General features: G+C 46.0%; 1 protein-coding gene across 31 annotated transcripts in view; it reads left to right on the plus strand.

Moving 5' to 3' along the window:
- Positions 1–25676, plus strand: part of MAP4 (microtubule associated protein 4) — a 1839191-nt gene that overhangs the window by 855655 nt on the left and 957860 nt on the right. For 23 of the 31 annotated variants that reach the window (XM_078662498.1, XM_078662501.1, XM_078662504.1 and 20 more), the window contains 2 exons: positions 4972–5079; positions 20746–20889. In XM_078662498.1, coding sequence (XP_078518624.1) covers positions 4972–5079; positions 20746–20889 — 252 coding nt within the window. The remainder of the gene's footprint in view (positions 1–4971; positions 5080–20745; positions 20890–25676) is intronic. The other 8 variants (XM_078662502.1, XM_078662520.1, XM_078662528.1 and 5 more) reach the window with 1 other exon arrangement.

Genomic DNA, 25676 nt, shown 5'->3' on the forward strand with positions numbered 1-25676 from the left:
TCTACGTTGAGGATGACGCCATTCAAACAGCTATCTACCGCAAGCCCACGGCAGGCAATACAATCCTACACTCGAGAAGTTACCATCCCCGTAGTGTAGTGAATAACATCCCGCTGGGTGAGTTCTTACGTATGAAATGTAATTGTTGAACGAATGCAGAATTTGAGAAGGCAAGGAGTGAATCCAGGAAAAGGTTTCAGCAAAGGGGGTACTGTAAAGGCATCTTAGACCAAGCAGAGTCAAAGAGCAATGTGATAGTAAGGAATGATTTACTGATAGATAAACCCAAATCAGCCGAATCAGCGATCAGGATGATAACAGACTATTCTGAGAAGTCACCAAAGGTTTTTAACATCATGAGAAAGAATTGGAAAATTCTACAAACTGACTCCATAATAGGGAAATCGCTATCCAACTACCCACTAGTATCTTACAGAAAAGGAAACTCACTTAAAGATCATCTAGTGAACAGCCATCATGAACACAAAAATAGGAAGAAAGCAACAGTCTTGGGCTTCTTCCCCTGTATGAAATGTAAGGCATGTAAAAATTCACACAAGGTCAAAGAATACCAAATACCGGGGAAGAAGAACAAAACTAAGATCTCCAAATTGGTCAACTGCAATTCGGAGTATACTGTTTACTGCCTGTTATGCCCCTGTGGGAAAAAATATATAGGAAGCACAGTGAAGCAAACCAAACTCAGGGTCCTCGAACATATGAGGGCCATCACCTCGAAAGACCAGAGCTACCCGGTAGCCCGTCATTTCGAGAGGATGCATACAAGTAACAGTAACTTACTTACTTTCTTCATATTGAATCAACTAGTCAGAACGGAGAGAGGAGGTAACTGGGTGAAAAAATTGCGAACTCTAGAGTCTAGATTTATCATCCAGCTGCGCACGAAAATCCCAGAAGGGATGAACAACGAGGAAGAGATGTGGACACATATCTGAAATGTTGTTCTATGCAATACCCTGGCTGAAAAGGAAGGCACAATATAATCTAAATAAACTGAGAGAAATTCATTCCTCAAAAGAATGTGTAGATAAGAAGCTGATGAGATAAATGTGGTGTCTGCCCCCATCTCCAAAGAAAAAGAAAAATAATACGATGCAATGATGTATATAGGAGGAGAATCATGCCCATTCAGGGCTTGACTGCAAAAAATGTAGAAAATGTAAAAAATGTTAATAATTATAATTCAAAAAATAATTTGATTTGCAAAATAAATTAAGCCTGGATACCGTTGTTTCACAGATCCGTGAACCATTCACTAAGGCACTAAACAAAAATGTTGAGAGCTTTGTGAATGAACGGCACAAATAAATGGCGATCAGGGATATGTTTGACAATACCCCGTATAAACGTTAATATCACTTTCAATTTGATTATGATTAATATATGATTTGAATATATGATTACTTGTCAAATGATATGAAGTACAATGTTTAAAAGAGCTGCATAGTGAAATTGTCCAGCTATGTAACCCAACTATGATAAGATGGCCGCCACAAAAAACGTTTAAATTGCATGAATTGTGCCGTTTTTTATGTTTACTGTTTTTAAAATCACGTGACAGGGAGTCACCACAAACTTTATTTAATTTGTCACCCAAAAAAATGCCAGTTTACACTGACGAAGGCGGCAACGCCGAAACGCGTTTGTAACCTGCAATGCGAAGTCTGAAATAAATAACTTGGCTAGAACCACGCTGGAGCGGCTTTGAGTGCTCTTTTATATCCATTTCCAAGGAATGAGGAACTGGGCATTCGTAATATATATACATATAGGGGAGACCACTCGTCCGCTTCGATCCACACATGGGGCGCCAAGACTAAACAGGACTACCAGTCCCAGCAGGCACTGGGACATTTGGACTGCCCATCAGGGGCGTGCCATGATTAGTATCAGGGCTGGTACCTGCATTCCCATCATCAGCTCGCCAAATCCTCTGAAGAGAAGGCGGGAGCCTTCGAAACGCGTCAGGAATTCCACGGCGAAATGGGATTGAATCACTTTCTCTTGAGCTCCTCAGCTATTCAAGCACGCTGTGGCAAGAAAGGCGAGTTCAAGTTTCTCCCCGCGAGTGTGACCGTGTCCTTACACGCGAGCGCACATATATATATATATATATATATATATATATATATATATATATATATATATATATATATATATATTCACTGTAAAAACCATAGGTTTCACACCAGTTATAGTTGGGTGGAAATTTTACTCGCATAAAACCATTGAAATTCCCACGATATAGTTAGTTGGACTCACTATAACTTGCGCGTGCAATGCACTGCTGATGACGTCACATATTACATCACTCATGACATGGTCAGTGACATCACTCATGACATCACTCATGACATCACTCATGACATCTCAAATGACCTCACTCATGACATCATCCAGTGAATGTGTATCTTTCTGAAAAATAAATATTTTTTATATATGTATATCTAAAGGTTGATGGAAGAATAAATGGGTAAATAAATGTCTAAATTGATTTTTTTTGTGTAAAATTGATTGGTTAACTGACTTATTAAATGTATCTTAGTGAATACATATATTAGCGAGTAATGTTTAAATGTTTAAATATCTGTATCTGTGTCTCACTTTGTGTATAAGTGGCTGCATGGGTTGGTGAGTAGCTACATGAGTGTGTATATGGGTTATTAGTTGTTTTTTTGAGTATCAGTATCAGTGTCTGTATGGTTCGGTGGGGGATATTACTTAGAGCACAGATGCATGAATGAGTGACTCACTATTTGTATGTATTTTGAAGACCGCATGTGTGCAAGACTGTATGGGTGGATGATTGTGTGTATGGGTGGGTTAGTGAGTATGTGGTTTTTATAATTGATTGTTTAGGAGAGTAAATATGTTTCCGTTTCTGTAGAAGTATGTGTAGTGGTGTGTATATAGCAGTATAATCAAGTAAATGTTTTTTTCATAGTTTATTTGCATGTGTGAATTTGTGTGTAACTATATGGATGAGTATTAGTGTGTAACAGGATGTATAGGTGTATGAGTACATATGATTAGTAAGTACATGCATGAGTGACTATATAGAACTGTTGGTGAATGAGTGGATGTGTATGTAGATGTTGGAATTACCTAATAAGTTGTAATTGGTATTGGTTTCTCCTTTTTTAAGAAAATGTTAGTTTCTATTTTTGAATGTGTGTGTCAAAGGTTATTTTATGCTGATAGGAGGTCTGCCACTTTGTCACAAGGATATTGTCATCAGTGATGTCATTTGAGATGTCATCAGTGATGTCATGAGTGATGTCACTGACCATGTCATGAGTGATGTAATATGTGATGTCATCAGCAGTGCATTGCACGCGCAAGTTATAGTGAGTCCAACTAACTATAACGTGGGAATTTCAATGGTTTTATGCGAGTAAAATTTCCACCTAACTATAACTGGTGTGAAACCTATGGTTTTTTCAGTGAATATATATATATATATATTTTGTATTATTGCTATTTTATGTACCGTGGGACTCCCACTTCGATGACTGGGAATATTCAAGCATGTGAATCTATGAAAGACACCAATACTGGAGAACCACCTGTTTACAGGTAAGTAACAATTGTTCTTTTAGTGGTCTTAGACAACCGTAGAAAGCTTGCTAAATGGTAGCTGTGGAGAGCAGCCTTCAGGCTTAGTCCAGAGGGAGTGTAAAGCAGCTGGTTTTACCAGAACATAATCTTATTGGTATTAAGTGAAAAAGAACCACACAATGTATTTATAAAAATGTGTTTAGTATAAGACACTCGCTAACGGAGGCAGATTTAAAGAAGCTCTCAGAAGGCATAATACGGTGTGGATAAGCAGATGATATGGGTGCTGGAGTTTAAAAGGCCAGCGCTAACCTCTCACACCAGTTACCCTCTTGGTGTACGTTTTAATTACTCAAAAAATGTATAATGCAAATGGAGTCCAATCAATCAGTTTCATAAGTAAATGTATTGCTGATCAAACAAATAGGCAAATCCAGTGTCCATCGATGTTTAATTAAGTCTCTATTCCACGTCAAAGTTCACATGAATTCACCAATCTTTAGATGATTATAATATTGTTCACATATCCATTGCGATAAAAAAGGAATGCCAAAGAACAGCCAAAGCTGACTAGTTTCGCAGAGAATCTGCTTTCTCAAAGCTGTAAATAATTATAAAAACTGTCAGTAATGCATAAAAATGAATGTACACCATACTTAACACACACATAAGGATTAAAATCCCAATCTTATTGCATAGATCTGATCACAATCATAATGAAATGAAACAAAACAAAGTTGCTCCATGATCTTCTTGAATTCCTTAGAGATACTGTCCTTGTTGTGACAGTTAGTTTAAAGAGTAAACTCCTGCTATTTGGTTCATGGGGCCAGCTGACAAAGCCAGGCACCAATCCTTCGCCCGCAGGGATAGAACCTCCGGCTCTCCAGCCTAGCAGCAGGGCCTTCCCCGCTTTACAGTGGGTCTCCTGACCGCTGCTGGGGACTGGGGGCGTTGATAGTCTGTCAGCCAAGCGTCGGGGGAGGCAGCTAACCCCTGGCGCTCCCCTCTCTCAGCTCTGCTGATGTCTCCAGGCCTGGCTCTGTGCAAGCCGGCGCTGCCTCACGGTCCGAGTCTCTGCTTTTTGGGGATTCAGATGACAAAAATCCTGTATAATGGACGGGGGAGGTCTGCCACGAGTCATGGTAAGCAATTTTGTGTCAAGTTATCTCAGTATTAGGGAACGATTTTTAGTTCGCTGATGGGAGCTCTGGGAAACGTGCCTAGGTGGCCATCTTGCCAGGCCATGCCCACCCACGGTCATACCTACATGTGAGCCACAATCGTTAATTGTTTTCTTATCAAAAGTATCTTGGGGTACTCATTTAAATTATGTACATAATTTGCTCCAATCAGTGTCTTTATTTTCAACATTCGCTTCTTGTTCCTCAGCAGCACCTATAGACAATGAAGCTTTTAAAGATGACTGGCTTGGAGAAGAAGAGTCCGAAGAAGCGAAAGACCTTGAATACTTTGCAAAGAAAGAAGGTAGCTTTTGTGGTAAGTCGTGGTAGTTTAAGAGAACCATCTTGATCCATGTGTACAGTAAACAAGGCAATCAGTTATTTCATCAATAAGATTAGAGAGCCTGCTTTAACATGATTTGTGTTACAAGAAGTGTTGTACATAATGAGCTTGACATGGCAGTGCATGGCTTATGTGAGTGGTGACCACACAGCATAGGTGTTTTCCATTTTCGCCAATATATTTCATCCCAGCCTTCACAACTTTTACCTATTAATTGCTGGGCCTGGGACAACTGCCTGTCTCAATATTAGAACTCCACAGTGACTATATAAACTGTGAGCAACCGACCAGCTTGAATAAAAGCTCATAGATATCTAATCCGATGAATGTTGAATGTCTTTGTATAGGCACTCATTTAACCCAGTATAGTAACTTCTTTTAGATACTCCCTGGGTTATTCTCCTGAACTGAAATTTGTTTGCACATGTATATATATATATATATTTTTATTGACAATTCGAAAACAGGATCATTATACAAACTCTCTGAAAGCATATATTACTATATGTTCGCCCAACATGGGCAACGTAGTCACAGCTTATACAAATACACTTCAGCAAGGTTGAGTATATCATGTACCCTTAACATTATTGTATCCCGCCCCGCATTGATACAGCATATCTGACATGCCCATGGGAGTCATCTCGACCCTGCATCGTCCGTCTTGCCTACACATTATATGGGGATGGACCTCACTGGTATCCATGCAGTGTAGAGCCTGTGTCCAGTTCCATGACCGCTCGCGCTATATTATCTTTTTGGTTATGTAGAGTATTCAGTTTACTTTTTTGTCGTATTACTTTTTCCCTTAATGCTAAACTAAACAATATATTACAACTGACAAAATCTGGCGGTTATGTTGCATCCTAGCGGTTGAGTCCAGTAGCTCTTGTCGAGTTTAGAGAGAGGCTTTCATGTGTCATTTTGTCCCTTTATCCCTGTCCCCTCCAAAGGTGCATCTGGGAGGGTGAGGGTTGGTATAGTGGGTGGCTTGGATGGTTTATCAATAGGGGGAGAGATCGTATTTAGTCAGAAAGATATCCAATGCTAAAGCATGTGGCCTGGTTGGTTATCGATATATAGGTCTGTGTTGTGAACTGACAGAGAATCAATTAATGGGTTATGGGGCTAGGTGCTGTGGTCTCTGTGCGGCTGCAGGGTGGTGGTGTACTCCGGTGTGTCTCACTATGTGTCTAGATGTCCCAATATGAGTTAGTTCATGGTCCCTCCCTCCAGGGTGATGTGCCACTTGTGTCCTCCCCAGCATGATTCCCCAAGTCTCTAGGTCTCTGTCTGCATTTTCATCTGTACTGACTGAACGGAGTCTGCCTTCCTCCACAGTTCCCCACTCGCGCAGATCAGCCCTCCACTTCTATAGTGGCTGTGGTCTGCTTCCAATAATGTTTGCCGACGACACCCTCCTCCTTTCCAAATCACCTATGGGGATCCAGAGGATTGTGGATGGTTTTGGTCATTTTTGTCGACAACATGGGTTGGAGGTGAACACGGATAAAACCAAGTTCATGATCTTCAACCCTCCATCCAAGACCAGACCCAATCCAAAACTGGGGGAAACTAGCCTGGAAAGGGTCTCTACTTTTACATATCTGGGGGTTTCACTCCAAGAAAATCTGGCATGGGACTCCCAGGTAGCAAGATCCAGGCTGAAACTTTCCCAGCTATCGGGCGCACTCTTGAGGGTGTCCAACAAGTCCACCTTCAAGCCTGTTAGTCCGGTTTTGGAAATGTACAGGACACAGGCGAAGGCAGCTGCCCTGTATGGCAGCGAACTGTGGGGCCACAAAGCTGGGAAGGTCATGGCAGGGGTGGAAAACTGCTTCTTTAGGCGTTTACTTGCCCTCCCGCAAGGTACACCACTCCTCCCCTTAAGACTTGACTTGGGTCTCCCGTCTATTGCAGAGGACCTACGGTCGAAACCATTGAAATTCTGGCATCGGGTATGGACCACCGAGGAGCTGCATCACTACAGGCAGGACCTCACACACGTTATGAGGTTGGATGTAAATGGCAAGATCCCCTGGCTGGCATTTATTAGGTCGGAATGCTCGGGCCTTAAGTTACCAGATCTATGGGATGACCCTGCTCAAGGATGTAGAAGGCTATCGCGCAAATCCCTCGCACAGCTCTATAAGAACAAAAACCTCGCTGACTTGGACAATGCTTATGACAGTGGCACCCTGACGGGATGTTTTTTAGTATCCAAAAATTCTTATATCTTTGAAACTTTTATGGATTTTATTTATCCTCTTTTGGCGAGGAAACTGTTCCTGCAATGGAGGTTTGGTACGCTCCCTACTAAAGTCTTCACCTACAAATGGACGCTAGGGGGCGACAAGCTCTGCCCATGCTGCAAAGTTAAGGATGAAGATGATTTGCACATAATGTTCTGTTGCCACGCCTATCGGAGCCCGAGGAGGCGTTGGCTAGCCCCTTTATGCCGGAATCTGGGCTTCAGTAACTATTTACAGGCCTACAGGGTGATGAAAACTAATACCCTGGGCCACATTGTGTTCGCGGTTTCCAAATTCTTAATGGCAGCATGGTTAATAAGGAAGAAAATGTCTGGTTAATCCATTTTACCCTGTTTTTTCTAAACACTGCAGGTCCAGTTGTTTTTACTGTATATATTGTCTTTTTATCTGTATGTATTTCTACTGCTTCTTTTATGGCCCATGTGGCCGAAATAAAGAATTTTTGGATTGGATTGGATTGGATTAGCTATGAGGCTTTTCGCCAGCACCAGCCCTAGCGTGACAAGTTTATGCAGCATACGGGTTGCAGCCTTGGTGTTCAGCAGCACGCCCAGCAAACAGCGCGTTATTGTGGCCTCAACTGTGAGCTTTGTCGCCTTTTGGACCATATCTAGGGCTGAGCTCCAATATGTGCGAAGCAAGGGGCAGTCCCAGGTCATGTTTACAAAGTGGGCTGTGGAGGTGCCGGATCTGGGGCAGTTCAGTGCATGTGACCGGTCAATTCTTGCCAAGCGTAGGGGGATCAGGTATGCACGGTGGAGGTAATTGAATTAGTTTAAATTTGCATTGCTAGATACTTCTTGGACCTGTGCAAATGCTAGTTTCCATTCCCCCTCTGTTAGTGACATAGGCAGGTCCTCCGCCCATCTATCCTGAGTCTTTGTCAGGTTGGTTCTGTGATCAATTTTCAGGGCTTTGTACAGTCAGGATATTAGTCCTTTAAAGGAGCCTGGGTCCAAGATCATGCAAAGTGTGCTGGATTCTTCCGGCTCGTTCGGAAGTGTAACCCATATTTCGTGGACCGTACGTGTTATATCTTAGCATATTGCAGGTAGTGGCCCTCTGGAACCCGGTAATTTTCTTTCGTGGCCTCGGAGGAGAGGAAGGTAACCTTTAAATGGAGATCCCTTGCAGAGGTGCAGCCACTTTCATTCCAACCGGCTAGACCAATTATGGATTGTATTTTGTGAACGCCTGGGAGTCATTTTAGGGGTAATGAACAGGCATATTAGGCTTTCCGTAATACCAGGGTGACTGCTCGTTCCGAGGCCCATGCAGCCTGTTTGATTATGAATGGGCAGTCTCGAGTGGTCCTCGAGCCCATCAAAAGGTACTTAGGCAGGTTTGCCTCTCGGCACCAACCTGCAATCAGTCTTTTTCAGTATTCGGGCTGTATGCACACCACTGCGCCGCATGTTGGAGATGTCATGCAATATAGTAGAGGCGTAGATCCGGGAAGCCCTAAGCTGCCCTGATCCATGTCTAGTTTTAGGAGATCAAGTTTTACTCTGCTGCGTTTACCAGCCAAAATGAGCGAAACCAGGAGACTGTTCAGGGTGGTTAAGGTGTTGTTAGGAATACGACAGAGTGAGTTTTGTAATGTATATAGGCAGCGGGGGAGTAGCGGAAACGGTGGGCTTCCCAAGTGAATGCCAGGGCAGGGAGTTCGCCATGTCTTTCCCCGCTAATCCTGCCAGTGAAAATGCAGCTACTTTTGTTGGTTAATCTTCAGTCTAGACACCGTCCCAAAGTTGGGCAGCACTGTCAGGACGGCCAGTGTTACGTCTGCGTAGCGATAAATTACACGTGTACGTCCTCCCACTACCAGGCCCCAGTGTTCCATGTCTCTCCTCAGGCGGATTGCGAGGGGTTAATTTGCAAGCGCAAATAGGGGCGGGGACTGCTGGCACCCCTGTCTTGTACCGCGCTCTATAGATATTAGTGTGGATACTAGTCCACCACTGCGTACTCTAGCAGTAGGGTGTGGGTACAATGAAGTCCGAGCCGAGTCCCATTCTTTGTAGTATTTCCTATAGGTACTCCCGTTGCAAGGTATCAAAAGCTTTTTCTATATCCAGGGATACTACCGCTGCAGGGATAGCCAAGCTCTCATCGGATTGTAATACATGTGCGAGTCTGTGCAGGTTCATATGGGCTCCCTGTCCTGGCATCAACCCGCACTGATCATCATACACCAGTTGGGTACCTATCCTGCTCAATCTTGATAGCAAAACTTTTGTCAGGAATTTAGTATCCACTCCCAGCAGAGAGAGTGGGTGGTAGGAGCTCGGCGATGTGGGGTCTTTGTCCGGATTAAGTAGAATAACTATTTGGGCTTCTCGCATGGACTGTGGGAGTATCTCCGCTTGCTTTGCCTCACGCAAGCTCTCTAGCAGTCTCTGGAGTAGTGTGTCCGCAAATGTCTGATAATAATCTACTGGGAACCAGTCTGGCCCGGGGGCCTTGCCGATTGCCATGTCCTGCACCACTCCTTGGAGGTCTTCCTGGCTGATGTCCCCCAGTATCTCGCTTTGCTCATCGAAGAGAGGAGGCAGGGGTATCCCATCCAGAAACTATTCTAAGCCCACTCATTCAGCTGTTCGGCCTTTTTTGTAGACCCCTGCCAGATGTGTCCATAGCTGTGAGTTTATGGTGGCCTGTGTGTGCATATGGGTTCCATCTGCCTGGCTTAGTACTAATATAATAGGGGGTGAGCGTTCTCTCCTAAAGAGCCACGCTAACAACTTCCCAGACTTGTCTCCCTCTCTATGTAGGAGCTGCCGGTATTTGTTTCACCAGGCAGTCCAGCCTATCCCATGTTTCACTTGCCAGACAGAGGGCATTCAGCATCCCCTCATCCTCTGGTTCTAAGTCTGGGCCTGTACTTTGTAGTGTAGCCATTGTGGTCTCAACTTCCATAAGGTCTTTCTCCAAGTGTTCTCATACCCTCTACTTTTGACAAACATTCTGCACGTAGCGCTACTTTTAGCGCATCCCATTCCATCCCTCTGGTGTTTTTAGACAACCAGTTACTGTTGAGATAATTACTGATGGATTCGCCTAGTTCTGATTGGAAAATAACGTCCTTCAGCGTTTTGGGCTGTAGTCGCCAGAACGGGTTCTCAGGTCTGCCACACCTAGTGCCCCATTGTAGGATCACTGGGGCATGATCCAATAGGAATCTGCCTAGTATTGTTTTACCCAGGGTGGCTTCAGCAGCGTTGCTAGTAAGCAGAAAGCAGTCTAGACGGCTATAGACTGAATGAGTTGGGGTGTTGTACGTATATTCACGTTTTGTCAGATGTACTGTCCTCCACCAGTCCATGCACCCCTGTCTTTGCATTACCTCCCTGGAGGGCTTATGTCATGTTGGGTTTTGTATGTATTTTGGGGGGTGTCTATCGAGTGAGCCAGCTAGCATGCAGTTAGTCACCTGCCCACAAGAGAGGTATGCCTACATACGATACCAGTAATTCTTCTAGACTTAAGTAAAAAGTGCTGTCATCCATGTTCGGAGCGTATACCTTCAGCAGACAGATTTCCCTGCCATCTAACACTCTGTGTACCAGTATGCCGCCCCTTTATGACTGCTGTGTAGCCCAGGACCTGAAAGGGAATCTGTGGGGCTACCCAGATTGCTATCCCTAGAGCCTAGGTGGAGTATGTTGCAGAAAACATCTGGCTTCTACATTTTCTATGTCGTTTTTAGGCCTCATCAGTCAGATGGGTTTCTTACAGCATGGCTATGTGGGACTGCTACTTATGGAGATAAGTTTGTGCTTGCCGGAATATTCTCCTGGATGTCCAGTTCGCGGCTCAAACTAAATGGAGCAAAAACGGAGATCATGCTCCTGGGTCATCATTTTACATCTCTCCCCAAAGCTGTCTGGCCCCCCTGCTTGGGTGAGTTGCCCGTACCGAAAGATAAAATTAAAAGCTTAGGGGTGTGGTTTGAGCCCGACCTAACTTTTAAGACGCTAGCACAGAAAGTTGCGGGCATTTGTTGTGGCCTACTACGATCAGTACGGATAGTTCTCCCTCTCCTGCCTCCCCAGTCCAGGACATTACTGATCCAGGGGTTAATATTATCCAGACTGGATTATAGTAACGCCCTGTTTTTAGCAGCTCCTGAAGCTACCATCAATATCCTACAACGGGTGCAGAATGCTGCAGCCAGGATGCTTACGGGTGCCTCAAGAAGATCTTTGGCTAGACCGGTCTTGAGAGCACTTCACTGGCTGCCAATACGTGAAAGAGTTATCTTTAAATCGCGATGTATCACCCATAAGGCTCTTCAGGGTAAAGGACCTCCGGTCCTCAGGAGCCTGATCTGCCCCTACAAATCATCTCGGGCTCTCCGGTCGGACCTCGGAAACCTAGCCAAGGTTCCCAGAGTTAGGAAGGTACGCACAGGGGGTCGCCGCTTCTCTGTAAATGCGGCAAAAAACTGGAACTCTCTCCCTAGTCGGATTCGTACCAAACCCTGCTATTTAAGTTTCGAAAGGCCCTTAAAACATTTCTTTTTCCCAAGGACTCCTAATTATCGGTACCCTCTTCAGTTTAGTTCTTTGTTATATTTTGTTAGCGCTGGGACGCTTTTGGGCAGCCATGCGCTTTATAAATCAAATTGCATTTAATTTCATTTCATTTCTCTATATCTCTTTACAAATGTGTTAAGCCCCCTTACCTTCCACGTGCTAATATTAAATCCAGCCATCTCTCAACTTAACATAACTGAACTGCTTCCCTCCCACCTGCTGGGTAAACACATGATGAACCAATCGTGCTTTCCCAATCTTGACCTGACATTTAACACCCACTTAGAAATTCAAAACTAACTTATTAGGCGTGCAGCCTACTAATATATCAATATGAAAGTTTAACACAAGAATATTTATACTATACTTCTTCAGCACCAATCTTATCAATCACACGCTCGCACAATCGGTCTCGTCACACTTATTCTACAACTATTCCTGCGCTGGAGAGCAGGGGTGCCAAGACCACTCCTTGATTGAGGGCTGCCAGCGATCCCATACCCCTTCCGCTTTGTCACTCAATCATTCATGTCACAATATCACACACACACTCCAGATCCCGTCTAATGGGGTGAATCAGAGGCCAATTGTGGCCTAAGAACTAGAAAAATTACTAAAAAAAAGAGTTACTGAAAAAGGGGAAAGGGGAAGACAAGAGAATGGGGAGATGAACAGCGGGATGAGGTGACCAAGCTGGGTGCCGAAAGTACAGGGCCGAGAGGGGAAATCAGTGGGGGAACAGATGAGAGAGGGGTGGGGCGCCCTCCACCCATGACGTTCGGACCTGTTCGCCAAGGTGCGATGAGACAACACAGATCCGCTCCATGGGTCATTGGTGAACGTTAGGACAGTGTCTGAGGAGTTCATTTTCCTCCCATTCACCGGACAGCCCCAGGGCTCCTGTGAAGCTTGAGCTGGGAAACATCATGCCTCAGATCCATGTGGTACGATCAGAGTTGGTGATTTGCAGGGTGTCTTCCACTATGTCTCCAGTGCTCGCTTTAGAACTGGCTGCCTTCACCACCTCCACCCAAGCTCTAGCTTCCTCGCGCTCCGCCTGCAACAGTACTTGGCTCACTCTGGAAGTCTGCCCACCCTCGCTGTCCGAGCCAGTGTGCTCCAAGTCCAGGGAGCCGTCCCTCCACACCACCACTCTCTGAATGGACCATGGGATTTGTTTATTTCTTCGTCTGCACTGCTTGTGCAAAATCCAGGGGTCCAGGGTCGCCCACTGGAGCCCCTAGGGGCTAGTTGTAGGTCTTCTCCCCTCACCTCCAACCAGCCCCAGGTAGCTTTAGGAGTGGTGGAGTAGTGAGCTTTTTCATTGTGTATAATTTAAAGTTTGGCAGGGTATAGCAGCATATAATGCAGATTCATTGCCCTAAGTTTCTGCTTCACACCCCCAAAAGAACATCCTTTGTTGCTGCAGCATGCGCGTATAGTTGGGGAAAATACGGATGGTGTGGTTCTCTAAGGATGGGTCATCCCTACGCATGGCCTCTCAAGGGATGTGGTCGCGTTCTCTGTAATTGAGAATCATGGCAATGAGGATGCGAGGAGGGGCTCGGCACGCCCAGTGCTCCCACTCTATCACGAAGCAGGAGGAGAGGGTCGTCGTGGGCAGCGTTGTCTTGATCCAGTTTTCCAGAAAAAGTTCCATCATGAAGACCTCTGCTCCCTCCGGGAAGCCCACAAAAAGTAGGTTACATCTACGGGAACTGCCCTCTGTGTCCTCTGTTCAGCGCTCCAGTGTAGCTGTTTTCATGGTTAATTCCATTAGCATCGCTTTTAGAGAGGAGACCCCTGTCTCCAACGTTGATAACTTTTGTTTGGTTGCTAGAGACCTCTCTGCCACTGTTCGCAGATCGACCCAGAGTAGGCACACATCTAGCGAAGCCACCTCTATCTTACCCTGAACTAATAAGCTGGAGGCCTCTATAACGGCAAGGATCTGGGTGCCTGACGGCTCACTTGAGGGGCCTGCGTGGGCGATGCAGACACCCCCGGGGGCTCCGGGCACGTGACTGGGTTCTGCACCATATACAGATCTATTTGAGTTTGTTGGACCCTTCTCTGTGGTCTGTCTTTCCTCATGCTTGCGTCTCCCTGCCACAGGGGCGCGGTCTCAGGTCCCCTGGATAATTTACACTTGTGGCCTCCAATTCCCAAGGCGTTCGCATTGGCGCTGATTTTTTTTTGTCCCCTCTTTAGCTGAGGATTAATGCAAGAGGGCAGAGTGCAGTCCGTGGTCCCCTCATGCTAGTATCTGGGCTGGGGATATTGCATGCACAGTCAACCTGATGCACCATGCCCTCTGCTACTGCCGCAGTATTCCCTAGGGTGTCCTCTGAGAGGGGGTTACTTCTCAAGTGTCTCCCTGTGGCAAGAGGGGTTTATTGATTCGGGGGGAGGGGGGGACCTCTCACCACTACCGCCGTCCCTCCCCGAAGTGTGCTACGATGTTTTTTTCTTCTTAATTCTGAAGGTGTGGGCCGTATGGTGCTCCGGGAGGGCCCGCGGAGTGTTACTTCACTATTAACTTCTGGTATGATGAGTTGGGGGAGCGGCCGCCGTTCTGCCCTCCTAACAGTCGGCCCCCATAGTTCAAATGTGCTGCCTGGTGGAGTGTCACCCCCGCAAACCTCGACGGCCGAACCGGCCACCCACAGTGTCCCTGCTGTGTGCAGCTCTCCTTTCTCCCGCTGTCTATACCCGCTCAGCTATCAGGGTCACACCAGGAGGCCCCTCGTTACCTCGAAGATGCCACTGTCCTCATGGAGCTGGTTCTCCAATGTCCGCAGCTCCAGGCACTCTCGTCATATCCCGCCAAGGGCCCTGGATCAGGTACGTCTTCTCTGTCTGCAGGTAGCTGCACCCAGGCCGTCCTGTCCTCAGACGGGTCCCTGCTTCAGTGCGGCTCGCTGCAACCCCCACAGAGCCCCACACCGCTTTCCCGAAGCTCTGTCAGTGTAAATTCATCCTTCTGCGGGCCGCAGTCTTCACGGCGGCAGGCAGGGACCTCCTCCTTGCTGTCGCGTCAATGCTCTGGGCCTCCAGCCAGTGCCCTCACTTTATTTCGAGCCTCACTCTGCCCGTTACTGCTCCAGGCTCCCTCCTCTCCTTGCTTCACTGGGAGACCAGGACTAGGTCCGTTTCGTCAGCTCTGAGCTGAGACGCTGAGGGAGCCGGTCTGCCACACAGCCGGCAGCACACAAGCTGCCCAGACCCCAGCAAGTCCGCCCGCCTCAGTGTGGTTGTTTGTTTCCAATTGGGCCCGCTCCGCTTACTGGGTGCCCTGTCGTCGCTGGTCCCCCAATGCTGCTCGGTCCCAGTTAAGGACTGCAGCAGTGTCTGCTAGGGCGTCCCACTGTTCGTTGGCCGCAAGCTCTTGCCGTGAGCGCCGGACTACGTAGGCCTCGCCTCCACTGGAAACCAGGGGGTTTCCAGTGGAGGCGAGGCCCTCTGGGGGTCTGCTAAAGCCAAGCTGTCCACCGACTGTCCGCTGGTGTTGTCTACCGGCACCCCTGGTCCAGATGGCAGGATGAAAAAATATTAGGCGGGCCCGCCACGGAGCTAGTTACATTGCGTCCGTCACGACCGCTATCTTATTTTTGCACATATTTAATAATGAGAATGACGCTCATCCTGGAGTCAAGCTGTACTGAGATAGCATTCCCAGTCGAAGAAGCAGAACATCAATTCTTGTGAACTGCATGTGTCCGGTTCACTTTATTCAGTTTTGCAATGTTTGTGAATTAAAAATGAATCCTCTGACCGCTCTGACCGCAGAACCCAGACTAGGCTTAATGTCACAATAGAAATGTTATTGGCCTTTGAAGATTTATCGCTGTTTTAGCCACTTGATCAGTCAATTACCTTAGATGGTGTTGTACACTTTCCTTAGTTTGTGGTGGGCTATCTGTGGCACGGATATGCTATCACGAGTCGTACCTCTAAGATGATGGTGATTAGCACAGCTTTATGGTCAGAGACCTCATTAATCTGAGGCATCCATTTGTTTCTTTGCCTTTTCTCTAAAGACCTCCCTTTTAATTGGTGGTGTATGCCAACTGAGAGTTTGACGTCTGTGAAAGTCTGTGGCATCTATGAGCACCAAAGCATAGCTCTGCTGCTTATCATATGAGAACAGGCCGGACTGGGAACTGAAAGCAGCCCTGGCAACTTTTGCCAAAGCAGCCCCCATCCGGCGCCTAGCGAGCGAGCGTAGCGAGTGAGCCAGACCGCTACTAGGGGGGTTTTGGAAAAAGACAGACCAAAATGTTGAATTTTTCAGCACATTTTTCATTACATATTCAATTGTATTAACTTTCAAAGCAAAGTAAATAGTGGATGATGACCTTAGTCGTCCGCTCTGGCCCCTGCTCACCAACATCAGGCCTGCCCTGCTCACAGAGTCACAATTTTAAATCCACACTCAGAGGCCCTGGGACCATTGGTTCAGGTGCTAGTGCGCTGATTAAACATGGCCCTGGGCAGGTGGGTGGGTGGGTCGGAGGGCCTCTACCTTTGTTTAATCCCGTCCCGGCCCACAAACGACTGGACGCCGGACACGGACAGACAGACAGGCACTAGTAGTGAGTGACTCACCGTACAGCAGTCGGCAGCAGGGAGTGAAACAGGCAGAGGCACTTGCTCCCTAAGCCAACCAGCCCCCTCCGTGTGTACCACAGAATAAGTGGGAGCCCTTATGGGCCACACTTCCTTCTCAGTAGCGCTATGAAGCGAATCTTGGGCAGTGTGCCTAGAGTTATGACAAACTCTTCAGGTCAATACGCAAAACCCTTCGGGAAAGGTTTAAAGAAGTCTGAATACTATACAAAAAGCAATAGATAAAATAAAAAAACTCCTGTACAATTTAATATTTCAAAATGTAGTTCATATTTTGTAGTGTTTGACTAGAAAGCAGAGTGGACAAGTGACGGTGTTTTGTACAGCTGAGGATTGCAGTATTTGTGGCGCCTTTCCACAGCTTCCTGTCAAATCTGTCCTTTCATATGAATTTGCAGGTGTGTAGTAATGGTTCCGGTTTTAATGTCTTTTCTTTATACTGAGGCCTTTCTCTCGTGATTTATTTACTTGTGGTGGAGAAGATATACGCCCAACAGAAGTCTTTGCTCTGTTAATTATTTAACAGATGTAAGGAAAATATGTGAATTAGCCTTGCGGTGCAGCAAGGATGACATGGGCACTGGTGCAAGCATGGAAAAGGGCCCACCTGACTCTGTTAGGGTTATCAGGGTTCGATGGGCCACTCAGGGCACCTGCTGCACCAATGGTAGCTATGCCTTTGACACAACCTGCTGTCATACCAGTGTGTGAGAATACCTACCTGGAAAGGCCTGCTGCAATTGTTTTAGCTTTGAAATTCTGGAGGATTGGGGAGCAAATGTACTGTACATTATTATCTAATATTGAGTAAAACTGTGTTTTACTACATGTGTTTAATCTTGCATTGTACCATTCTATTATGGGAAATATCCGATTTTGATGGGGAGTCCCTTTGACCTTTTATCCTTTCCTTCCCTGTGTGGCCTTCTCCTGGTCGCAGGAAGAAGATGTCAAATCTTGTGCTTAATTAGTAAAAAAAAAAAATAGTGCAAGTACAGGAGCCCAAAGTTTTTATTTGGAGCCCACCAGCTGTGTATGCCAGGTTTGCTGAATACCACGGCTGCCTGGCCTTTATTCCTTGTCATGCCGTCTCATGCCTCTTTATTCCACCACCGGACACTTATGTCTCTTTATCTTTATCTGCTGTTTTGGCCCTGCTTTTATTTCTCTTTTTATCACTGTTTTCATTACTTTTTCTTACACTATATTTCCCTCTTTTCTGTTTTTCCTTTTTTTCTGACTTTCTCTCTCTTGCTCAGGACTAAAGCCTGAACACTCGTCCTGGTCCCACCACACCACTACCGCTGGTACACATTCAACACCCCTGGTCGGATACAGTGACGTTTCTTTAATAACGTGATCAATGTCTCTGTAAATCTCCCTTTTGTAGCTGCCAGAGCCGACACTGCGCTCTGCTCACCGGGCCCTGATTAAAGTTACACATTTCCAGACACCTGCTTTCAGAGTGTACCTTACTGCCTTTTATTTCCCCGAGGCTGCGTCACAGACACCGAAGAAAGTGGCCGGGGCACAAGTGTGCAAAAGTGTAAGCCGTATAAATATGCATATACAACTGGCTGCGGATTGTCAACAGAGCGGCCTGGCCACACCTTGTCTGTGTTTAGGCCCAGATAGCGGATTGTGTATTTCTGCTGCCTCCCTGTGACTTCAACTTACAAAATGCATATTTTTGTTACTTCTCAATCAAAAAGGTAATTTGCAAATAGTGTGCAAAGGAAAATGCTCACAAGCTATGCAATATAAAAATGTCGTGCCTGTGAGAAACCTTTGGCGATACGAATGAAGTTTCAAAGAACAACTTGGTTAGGGGTACACTAAAAAAATCCACATAAATGTTATTCAAAACACAGCCGAAACCTGCAGATTTTAGCTCTCTGTGTCCTGCAACTATTTACTGCTTATGTGGAATTGTAAAACAGAAGGCATGCATCTGACAGACAACAGCTGCAACAGCGGTTCGCCACGTCAACGAACATTTAAATCACACACGTAAGCCCCTTGCAGAGGTTTTTATGCCCGCCACAATTGCATTTCTGATATTTAGGCCAGAGGCGTAATGCAGAGTGCTGCTCCCCCATCCCCTCTCAGAATGTGGTGCGCCCCCTGCTTTGGATACTTCTATATTGCTCCTGAGGCAGGGGCTAGAAATAATTAAATAATGAGCAGCTCTCTCACCAGGTGTCGAGTGTTGACGTCGTTGCAGTCTCTGCTAGGTCTCTTACTTCTGGAATGCTCCTCGAGACCTCGACCTGGCCTCACCACCGGATACACACACTTTTTATTGCGCATGATCACCACCGGCCGCCCCACACTAAGGTGGGTTAACTGAAGGGACTGCGCAGACGCGACGGCGGCCGTGGAGACATCTGCACGCTGCGCGCTAGCGCGACACTCCCCCACCCACGTTCACAGTGCTCCAAATATACAAATGCATGCCACCATTATTTAGGCACATAATTGAATGACTCAGAGAGAGTCAGAGATTGAGAGTTCTGCCTGCTTTTTTTTCCCTGCACGGAGCGCGACGGAGAGAGACGCATGCAGTCTGTGAGAAATCATGCAAACTTCTTTGATTTACTAATTTATTTTTCTAACGCCGGCCTGAACAAAAATCGGCCGCAGCACCAAAACCGGCCCCTTGCCAAAAAAACGGCCCCCACCCCCTCCAGCCGACCGGGGGATTGCCCGGTGCCCGGCATTGCCAGTCCGCACTGCAGTGTTGAGAGTTTATTGAAAACGCTTCATCCTCTATGTGCCTAACCTCCTGAGGTGATCTGGAAGCTGCCATGCTGCCATAGAGTAAGCCACGTCTTAACTGCTGGGAGGGTCACAAATGAAACTTTAGTGTGCATTTTGACTCAGTTATTTTTTTTAATTGTATTTTAAGAGAGTGATCTCTTACAGAAATGCAGAAACTGAGCCACATTATTGCTCCTGACAAGTTTTCTGGCGATCTTAACAATAACAGAGTAATCTCGTGAAGTGATGCTACACAGTTCAGGGTATTATATCGGAACAAAATGTTCATCTCCGTATAGTTCCGTCGGTGTTCCATAGCAACAGTCCCCCGAGAGATAATTCAGGGTTCCACACCAACCAAAACAAGCAAAAAGATGTAGCAATAGTTAAAAAGACAGAACGGTTAGGGGTGACTTTAGATGAGGGGGGGGGGGCGTGACGTCTAGCTAGCGCACAGTGTCTAGGCCATCGCCACTGCATCATCTCCGCTGCCCGGGGATGGGAAGTCTAGGAAGCAGTGGTGCCCATATGTCTTTGGGTTGAGACTTTGCAGCCATCAATTCCCAATAGTCAGACAACTGAATGTGGCAAAACGCTGCATCCATGAGCCCCTCCGCTGCCTTCGGGCTGTGTCTGCGGCCTCAACAAATTGCCACCCTTCTTTTGCTAAGAGCACCAGCATGGCCACTAGTTTCCTTTGTTCAGCAGCTACACTACGGTCATACCCAAGCAGGGCCACCAAAGGGGAGCGTTTAATTATAACGTTTGTCAACCGGGCCAGCACCTCAAAAATACATTCCCAGTACCTTGCCATCGCCGGGCACTCCCAGGCTAGGTGAATAAAGGAGGCCTCTGGAGCTCGGCAATGCACACACCTCGGATCCTCTCTCAGACCAGCTCTGTGCAGCCAGACAGGGGTCCTGTACAATCTATGAATACATTTTAAATGATTCAGCCGCAATCTGTAATTGGGTGACATTTCTTTCAGATGTTCGCAACAGTAAGCCCATGTGCCATCCTCAAGCAGGCCCCCCAGAAACTTCTCCCATTCACACTGCGCAGGGGGAACACGTATCGGGGAGGTGCGCTGCATGCCCGTATATAGCTGGGTGATGAGCATTCGCGGCGAAGGGTTCGCCAGAAAGTCCTCCAGCACCTGTAATGTTGGTGGTGCTCCAGGGAAGGATTCATATAAGGCGCGCAACGCCTTATATGAATATGAATATTAATTGGTAGCAAGTGAACCTGTCCAACATCCCTGTGTGCTCTTCGCCTAATGCCTCGTCGATGGTAGCAAACACCCCATTACGTAATGCCTGCCCCAACGTGTTTAACTGAAGCCCGTAATTGGTTGTTTTTTCTTGAGCACATTGTTTTCCAGATTTTACTTCATTTAAATATATTTTGAATAAGCATGCAATATTTTGCTTGATTTTAAGGTACTCCAGGAGAAGTGTTGCATGAGCATTCTCCTTGGGAAGCGGCCTCGTTTCCAGTGGAGACCCCAAAGGATGACCACACAGGAAGTCACTGGCAACCGACTATTGAGGAGCAGCAGGTGCTGGGCATGCATCATCAATCAGGTAGGATTAGTGCAAATGAGTGAAACTGTGCCACTCCAAGTGCTAGCTTATAGAACATTGCTACTTCAAAAAATGTGCATTGAGGTAATGGTGCTGAGACATTGTCTGATGTTTGCAAAAGCTTGTATATTGGGCTGCCATGACCATTGCTTTCTTTATCTGTTGCTTTCTGAAACTACGTAAAACATTTACACCTATAAAAAAACCTTCTTTGACCGTTATCACATTTAATGATCTTTTAGCAAGAACCTTTGCAGCCTCTATTGACAGCAGTCACACACACCTTTTATGATTGTGCCTAAGCAAGACAGGGGCAGTCACATGCCATAACTGCTAAGCCAATTCCTTTGGCATTTACTTAAAAAAAAGTCCATCTTCCAGGACTTCCTTATTCAGTTGTTTCACAAACATTGAAAGATATTCCTGTGGAAGTGGTTCAGAGATCTAAGACATTGTGGTTCCCAGATGGACCTAGACTAAGAGAATAAGACTCCGTGCAGGTGTAGAAGAAAGCATACACCAATTTTTTCCACCCATGCAATATACTGTCACAGACATTGACCCAAGAGACACAACCTCCTTTACTCCAGAAACTTATGCTGGTTATCAAAAGGGAGTTTCTCATGTCAATTGTATTGTTATATTCCAGGAGGATTTGGCTAGTAATGGTACGAAACGTAATATTTCTTCGGTGATAACATGGACAATATTGTATGTCATCATGGAAACTTTACAGCTAATTGCTTTTGACATTCGTGACAGAATTCCAAGAAATTAATACTGAGAAATACCTTTCCCAGTGGGGGTGCGGCTAGACGCCAATGGAGTAGGAGTGCGGAGCTCCTGCCTGGCGATCCCCCATTGTCTAACATCCTTGCAACCGAAGGCCCCACAAAACCTACAGCGGGGCTGGGGGACACAATTTACCCCGTTGGTGGACAGAGAGGACCGGAGACCGGACCTGAAGCAGGTTACAGCGAAGAAAAGAGCGACTCCCAAAATGGCAGACGCTCTATTAATGAGCAGGCCTGGAAATGGGCAACCTGGTCAAAATGCTGACCCTGGGGAGAGCTACCCGACACCCCCTGGGCTGGCAGCAGGCGTCACGGACTGGCTGCAGATTTTTGTGGATGGGCAGCAGAGGACCGTGGTGCTACTTGCCTGGAGCAGATTTCTGTCCCAAAATAGGAACCCCTGCTGAGCTTGCCAGAGGTTGCCGAGTGGTTGACCAGCTTAGCAGAGAGGCATAGGCCGCAATATGGGGGTACCAACCCCCTCCGTAGGCTTTAGGAGAGGCCCCCTGCATAGAGACCTGGAAGTCGGAGTGGTTTGAGGCATAGCGTACACAACCCAGAACAGAGCCCTGACTGGGATAGCACAACCCACTAAAAACCCTCTACAGCTGGAAAAGAGTGACACGGGGACCTCCAGTGTGGGAGAGAGAGAGGCAGGCACGACCTAGAGCTAGAGCACTTGTAATGTCAGGTGCCTGCATGAGAAACGGGGCTTAAAGCAGCTGGACCGGCGCCCCTCAGTCCTGGGGCGATTCTGACTGAGCTCCGGGAGAAGGCCACAAGAAGTGAACAAGGGGCCCGAAGAGGACGGAACTCGGAAACTGGAGAGAAGACAAAGCCTAAAGACAACTACCTCGTAAAAGAGCTGCGGCATAATTTCACGAATGACGGATCTGATGTGGATGCTGGGCGAAGTCCCACGATACCAGAGGTCATCTGGAGTCGCATCGCCGCAAGCTCAGCCGAGTCTGGGGTGAGGTCTCCTGATCGACAAGTGAACCTGCAGCGTGCATTCGGAGAAATGACTTGCCAAGTGATCCTGGGAATCGGACGACGACGGAGATCCTGCCTGATGTTCTGAGAGAACTGTTAGAGAGAGGCGAGCTGGTACGCACTAAAAGAAACTGCCAAAAGAATCCCCTGGGCTACAGGTGAGAGGCGACTCGGTGGACAAGAGCTCAGGTGGCAAGGAGGGGCCTGCACTCCGACCTACTGGATTACAGTTGAAATAGAGAGCTTCTTGCCCGGATTGGACCTGGAGACTGGACCGAGGGAGCTGAGGAGGAAGGATCCTAAACAGCTGTCAACCTTCCTAGGGTTCAAGAAACACCTCCGCCAGTTGAATGTTCCTTATGCAATGCTACTTCCAGCCTGTCTGCGGGTGGTCATGCCCTCTGGAATTCAATTCTTTTTGTCTCCGCAGGATGCATGGAATTGTATCGGATCAAGACCAGAATCCGAATCGGGTAGGGGCTCCTTGAGCTCTTCCCCTCTCCACCCCAAATCAAGAACCACCAAGAAAGGAGAGCCAGCAATACAGAAGACTGACGTGAATGCTGCAATGTACTGAGGTCTGTAACGGAGATTAGCAACACAGGCGCAAGCCTGCGCTCTTCGAGCAGGGGGCCCAGAACTCTGAGGACAAGGACAGTAGCTCCACAGAAGACATCGACCTTGAGCTGCCTAAGGTTACTCCTGGCTTGGCAGATGACATTATCTAATCAAGGGGCTATGAGTAATAGTGTCTTCCAAGCAGATTTGAGCAGACCACTTGCTACACTTAGGTGTGGCAGCCGCCCCCTAATGCCGTTACTCTCTTATCTATAATATGGGCTAGGAATTGTATATTAGGCTAACTATGGGGGGGTGGAAGGTTCTGCGTGGACATTCGATACTCTGGCTAGCCCTGGTTGCAGTTTCGCTGGTACCTCACCCTTGCATCCCTACCTCACGACTGAAACCGGAAACCCTCTGGGACCCTCTCTATCAGACCGCAAAACTGACTTCCATTAACCACTGTTTTGAGGAGAACGAGGGCACAGGATCGGGCCCCCAGGTAGAATGGGATGCTGTGAAAGGCTGGCTTAGTATATGGTGCTATATGGTGGTCTGCACGTCACGCTTTAGTTTTGAGAAGTAAAATGTCCCATGCACAAATCCTCTGGCACCTGCCGTTGTTCAGTGCCACTGTTCAACAGATCCTGGGTTAATGAAGCATATGGAGGTGCACCAGGTAAAGAAGTCCAATCGGATATATTTGAATAAATTCCTGATTTTTCAATCGTCCTTTCCTTTTATACAAACAATCCAGCCAACGTGGTTCGTTCCATAACCAGTTGGAACTTCATCAGGGCTGAAAAACAATCCTATAAAACACATCAACAAACACAAGACACTGCAGGACAAAACCAAATATTAAACAAATACATTCACAAGTTTTTTTCGCACTTTAGTCGAACATGTCAAAAGAAAAGTTGAACAACTTCCCAAATCAATCCCATTGACAATGTATTCAAGTAAAAACATGTATATGTTTATAAAACAGTACAGAAAATGGAGATTCTAAACAACAACAATCCAAATAGAATTTACAGACAACAATGAAAATAACAAGACCAAAATATGAACATGAAAAGATACAGTACTACATTTTTAAATATTAAAAATATTTTAAAAACACAACACCCAATGGGCTAACACAAGTGGGAAACATTAGTATGAATTGGAAAAAACCACTAATCATTCTCTGCATTTCCTTCGAAACAGCCTACACAATACATCAGTCTTCACTTAAATTCAGTCATTGAGGTCGACCACAAAGGAAATCTTGGGGACCCTTTGTTTTGAAAAAATAATAATTAAGACCAAAGAAAATATACATATAATTATGTAATAGGAATAAACAAGCAACTAAACAAAACTTTTTTTATCGTCTATTAATGAGGAGGGGAGCAGATTGTATGCCTCGTTAAACTAAGATACCACCAGTTCACGTAGTCTGACCGTTAAGGTAGTTTTAATATTCTGTCTCACCTTAATCTCTTGTTACATTCATGAATTTCTAAAATGTGCGCGACATTACAGCTCTAGTTTAGATTCGCTGGCAACTATGAATTTCCAAGGAGCATCACAGGGCCCCAATCACATACCTAATCTAAAGGATATCATTTGTGACTGGTATTTCCGGGATCACAAAAGCACCTCATATACCCATCATGTATTTACCTAATCCTATGCCAGATCCCACCCAAACCACATTTTTATATATTTACAGTTCTTAAACAAGACATGCATCAAATATATATGTATCATTGTATGTAACGCTTTGTTCGCCAGTACTTAAGATGTAATAAGAACAATTGGGGATCAAGGCTAAGATGCCTGCATCGGTACTAAAAGTCCCCAGTGTAAATATCTAATGTGATGAAGGTGCATAATGGCCTAGAACATAATCCCCTATGTCCTACTAGTGAGAGAAGTTAGACAAATCTCCCACCTCCTCAACAAAACATAGGCACAAACAGCCCTGCACCCTACAAATATTTAACACAATGTTTTTGTTGAAATCGTAACATTATCCACATCATTCTTTTATTCAAATTTCTTTACACAACGGATAGCCAATGCGTTTCGTCCGTTACTGGACTTCTTCAGGGCTTTTGACTTTCTTATAGTGGTCAAATTTCAGATCCTTACATATTGCAAAAAAGTCAGTCAGTCAGGTTTTGAAACCAGATGACCACATGCAAACCGGGACACTTACATTTGCGGATCTACTTCTTTTGTTGTGAAAATACTCTTGAACCTTAAAAACGCATTTGAAGCATGTATGCCACTCTCTTTAAAATTGACTGACTTTCTTGCAATATGTAAGGATCTGAAATTCGACCACTATAAGGAAGTCAAAAGCCCTGAAGAAGTCCGGTAACGGCCGAAACGCGTTGGCTATCTGTTGTGTAAAGAAATTTGAATAAAAGAACAACTTTTTTAAAT

This window comes from Lissotriton helveticus, chromosome 10, assembly GCF_964261635.1.
Source record: "Lissotriton helveticus chromosome 10, aLisHel1.1, whole genome shotgun sequence".
NCBI classification, from domain to species: Eukaryota; Metazoa; Chordata; class Amphibia; order Caudata; family Salamandridae; genus Lissotriton; species Lissotriton helveticus.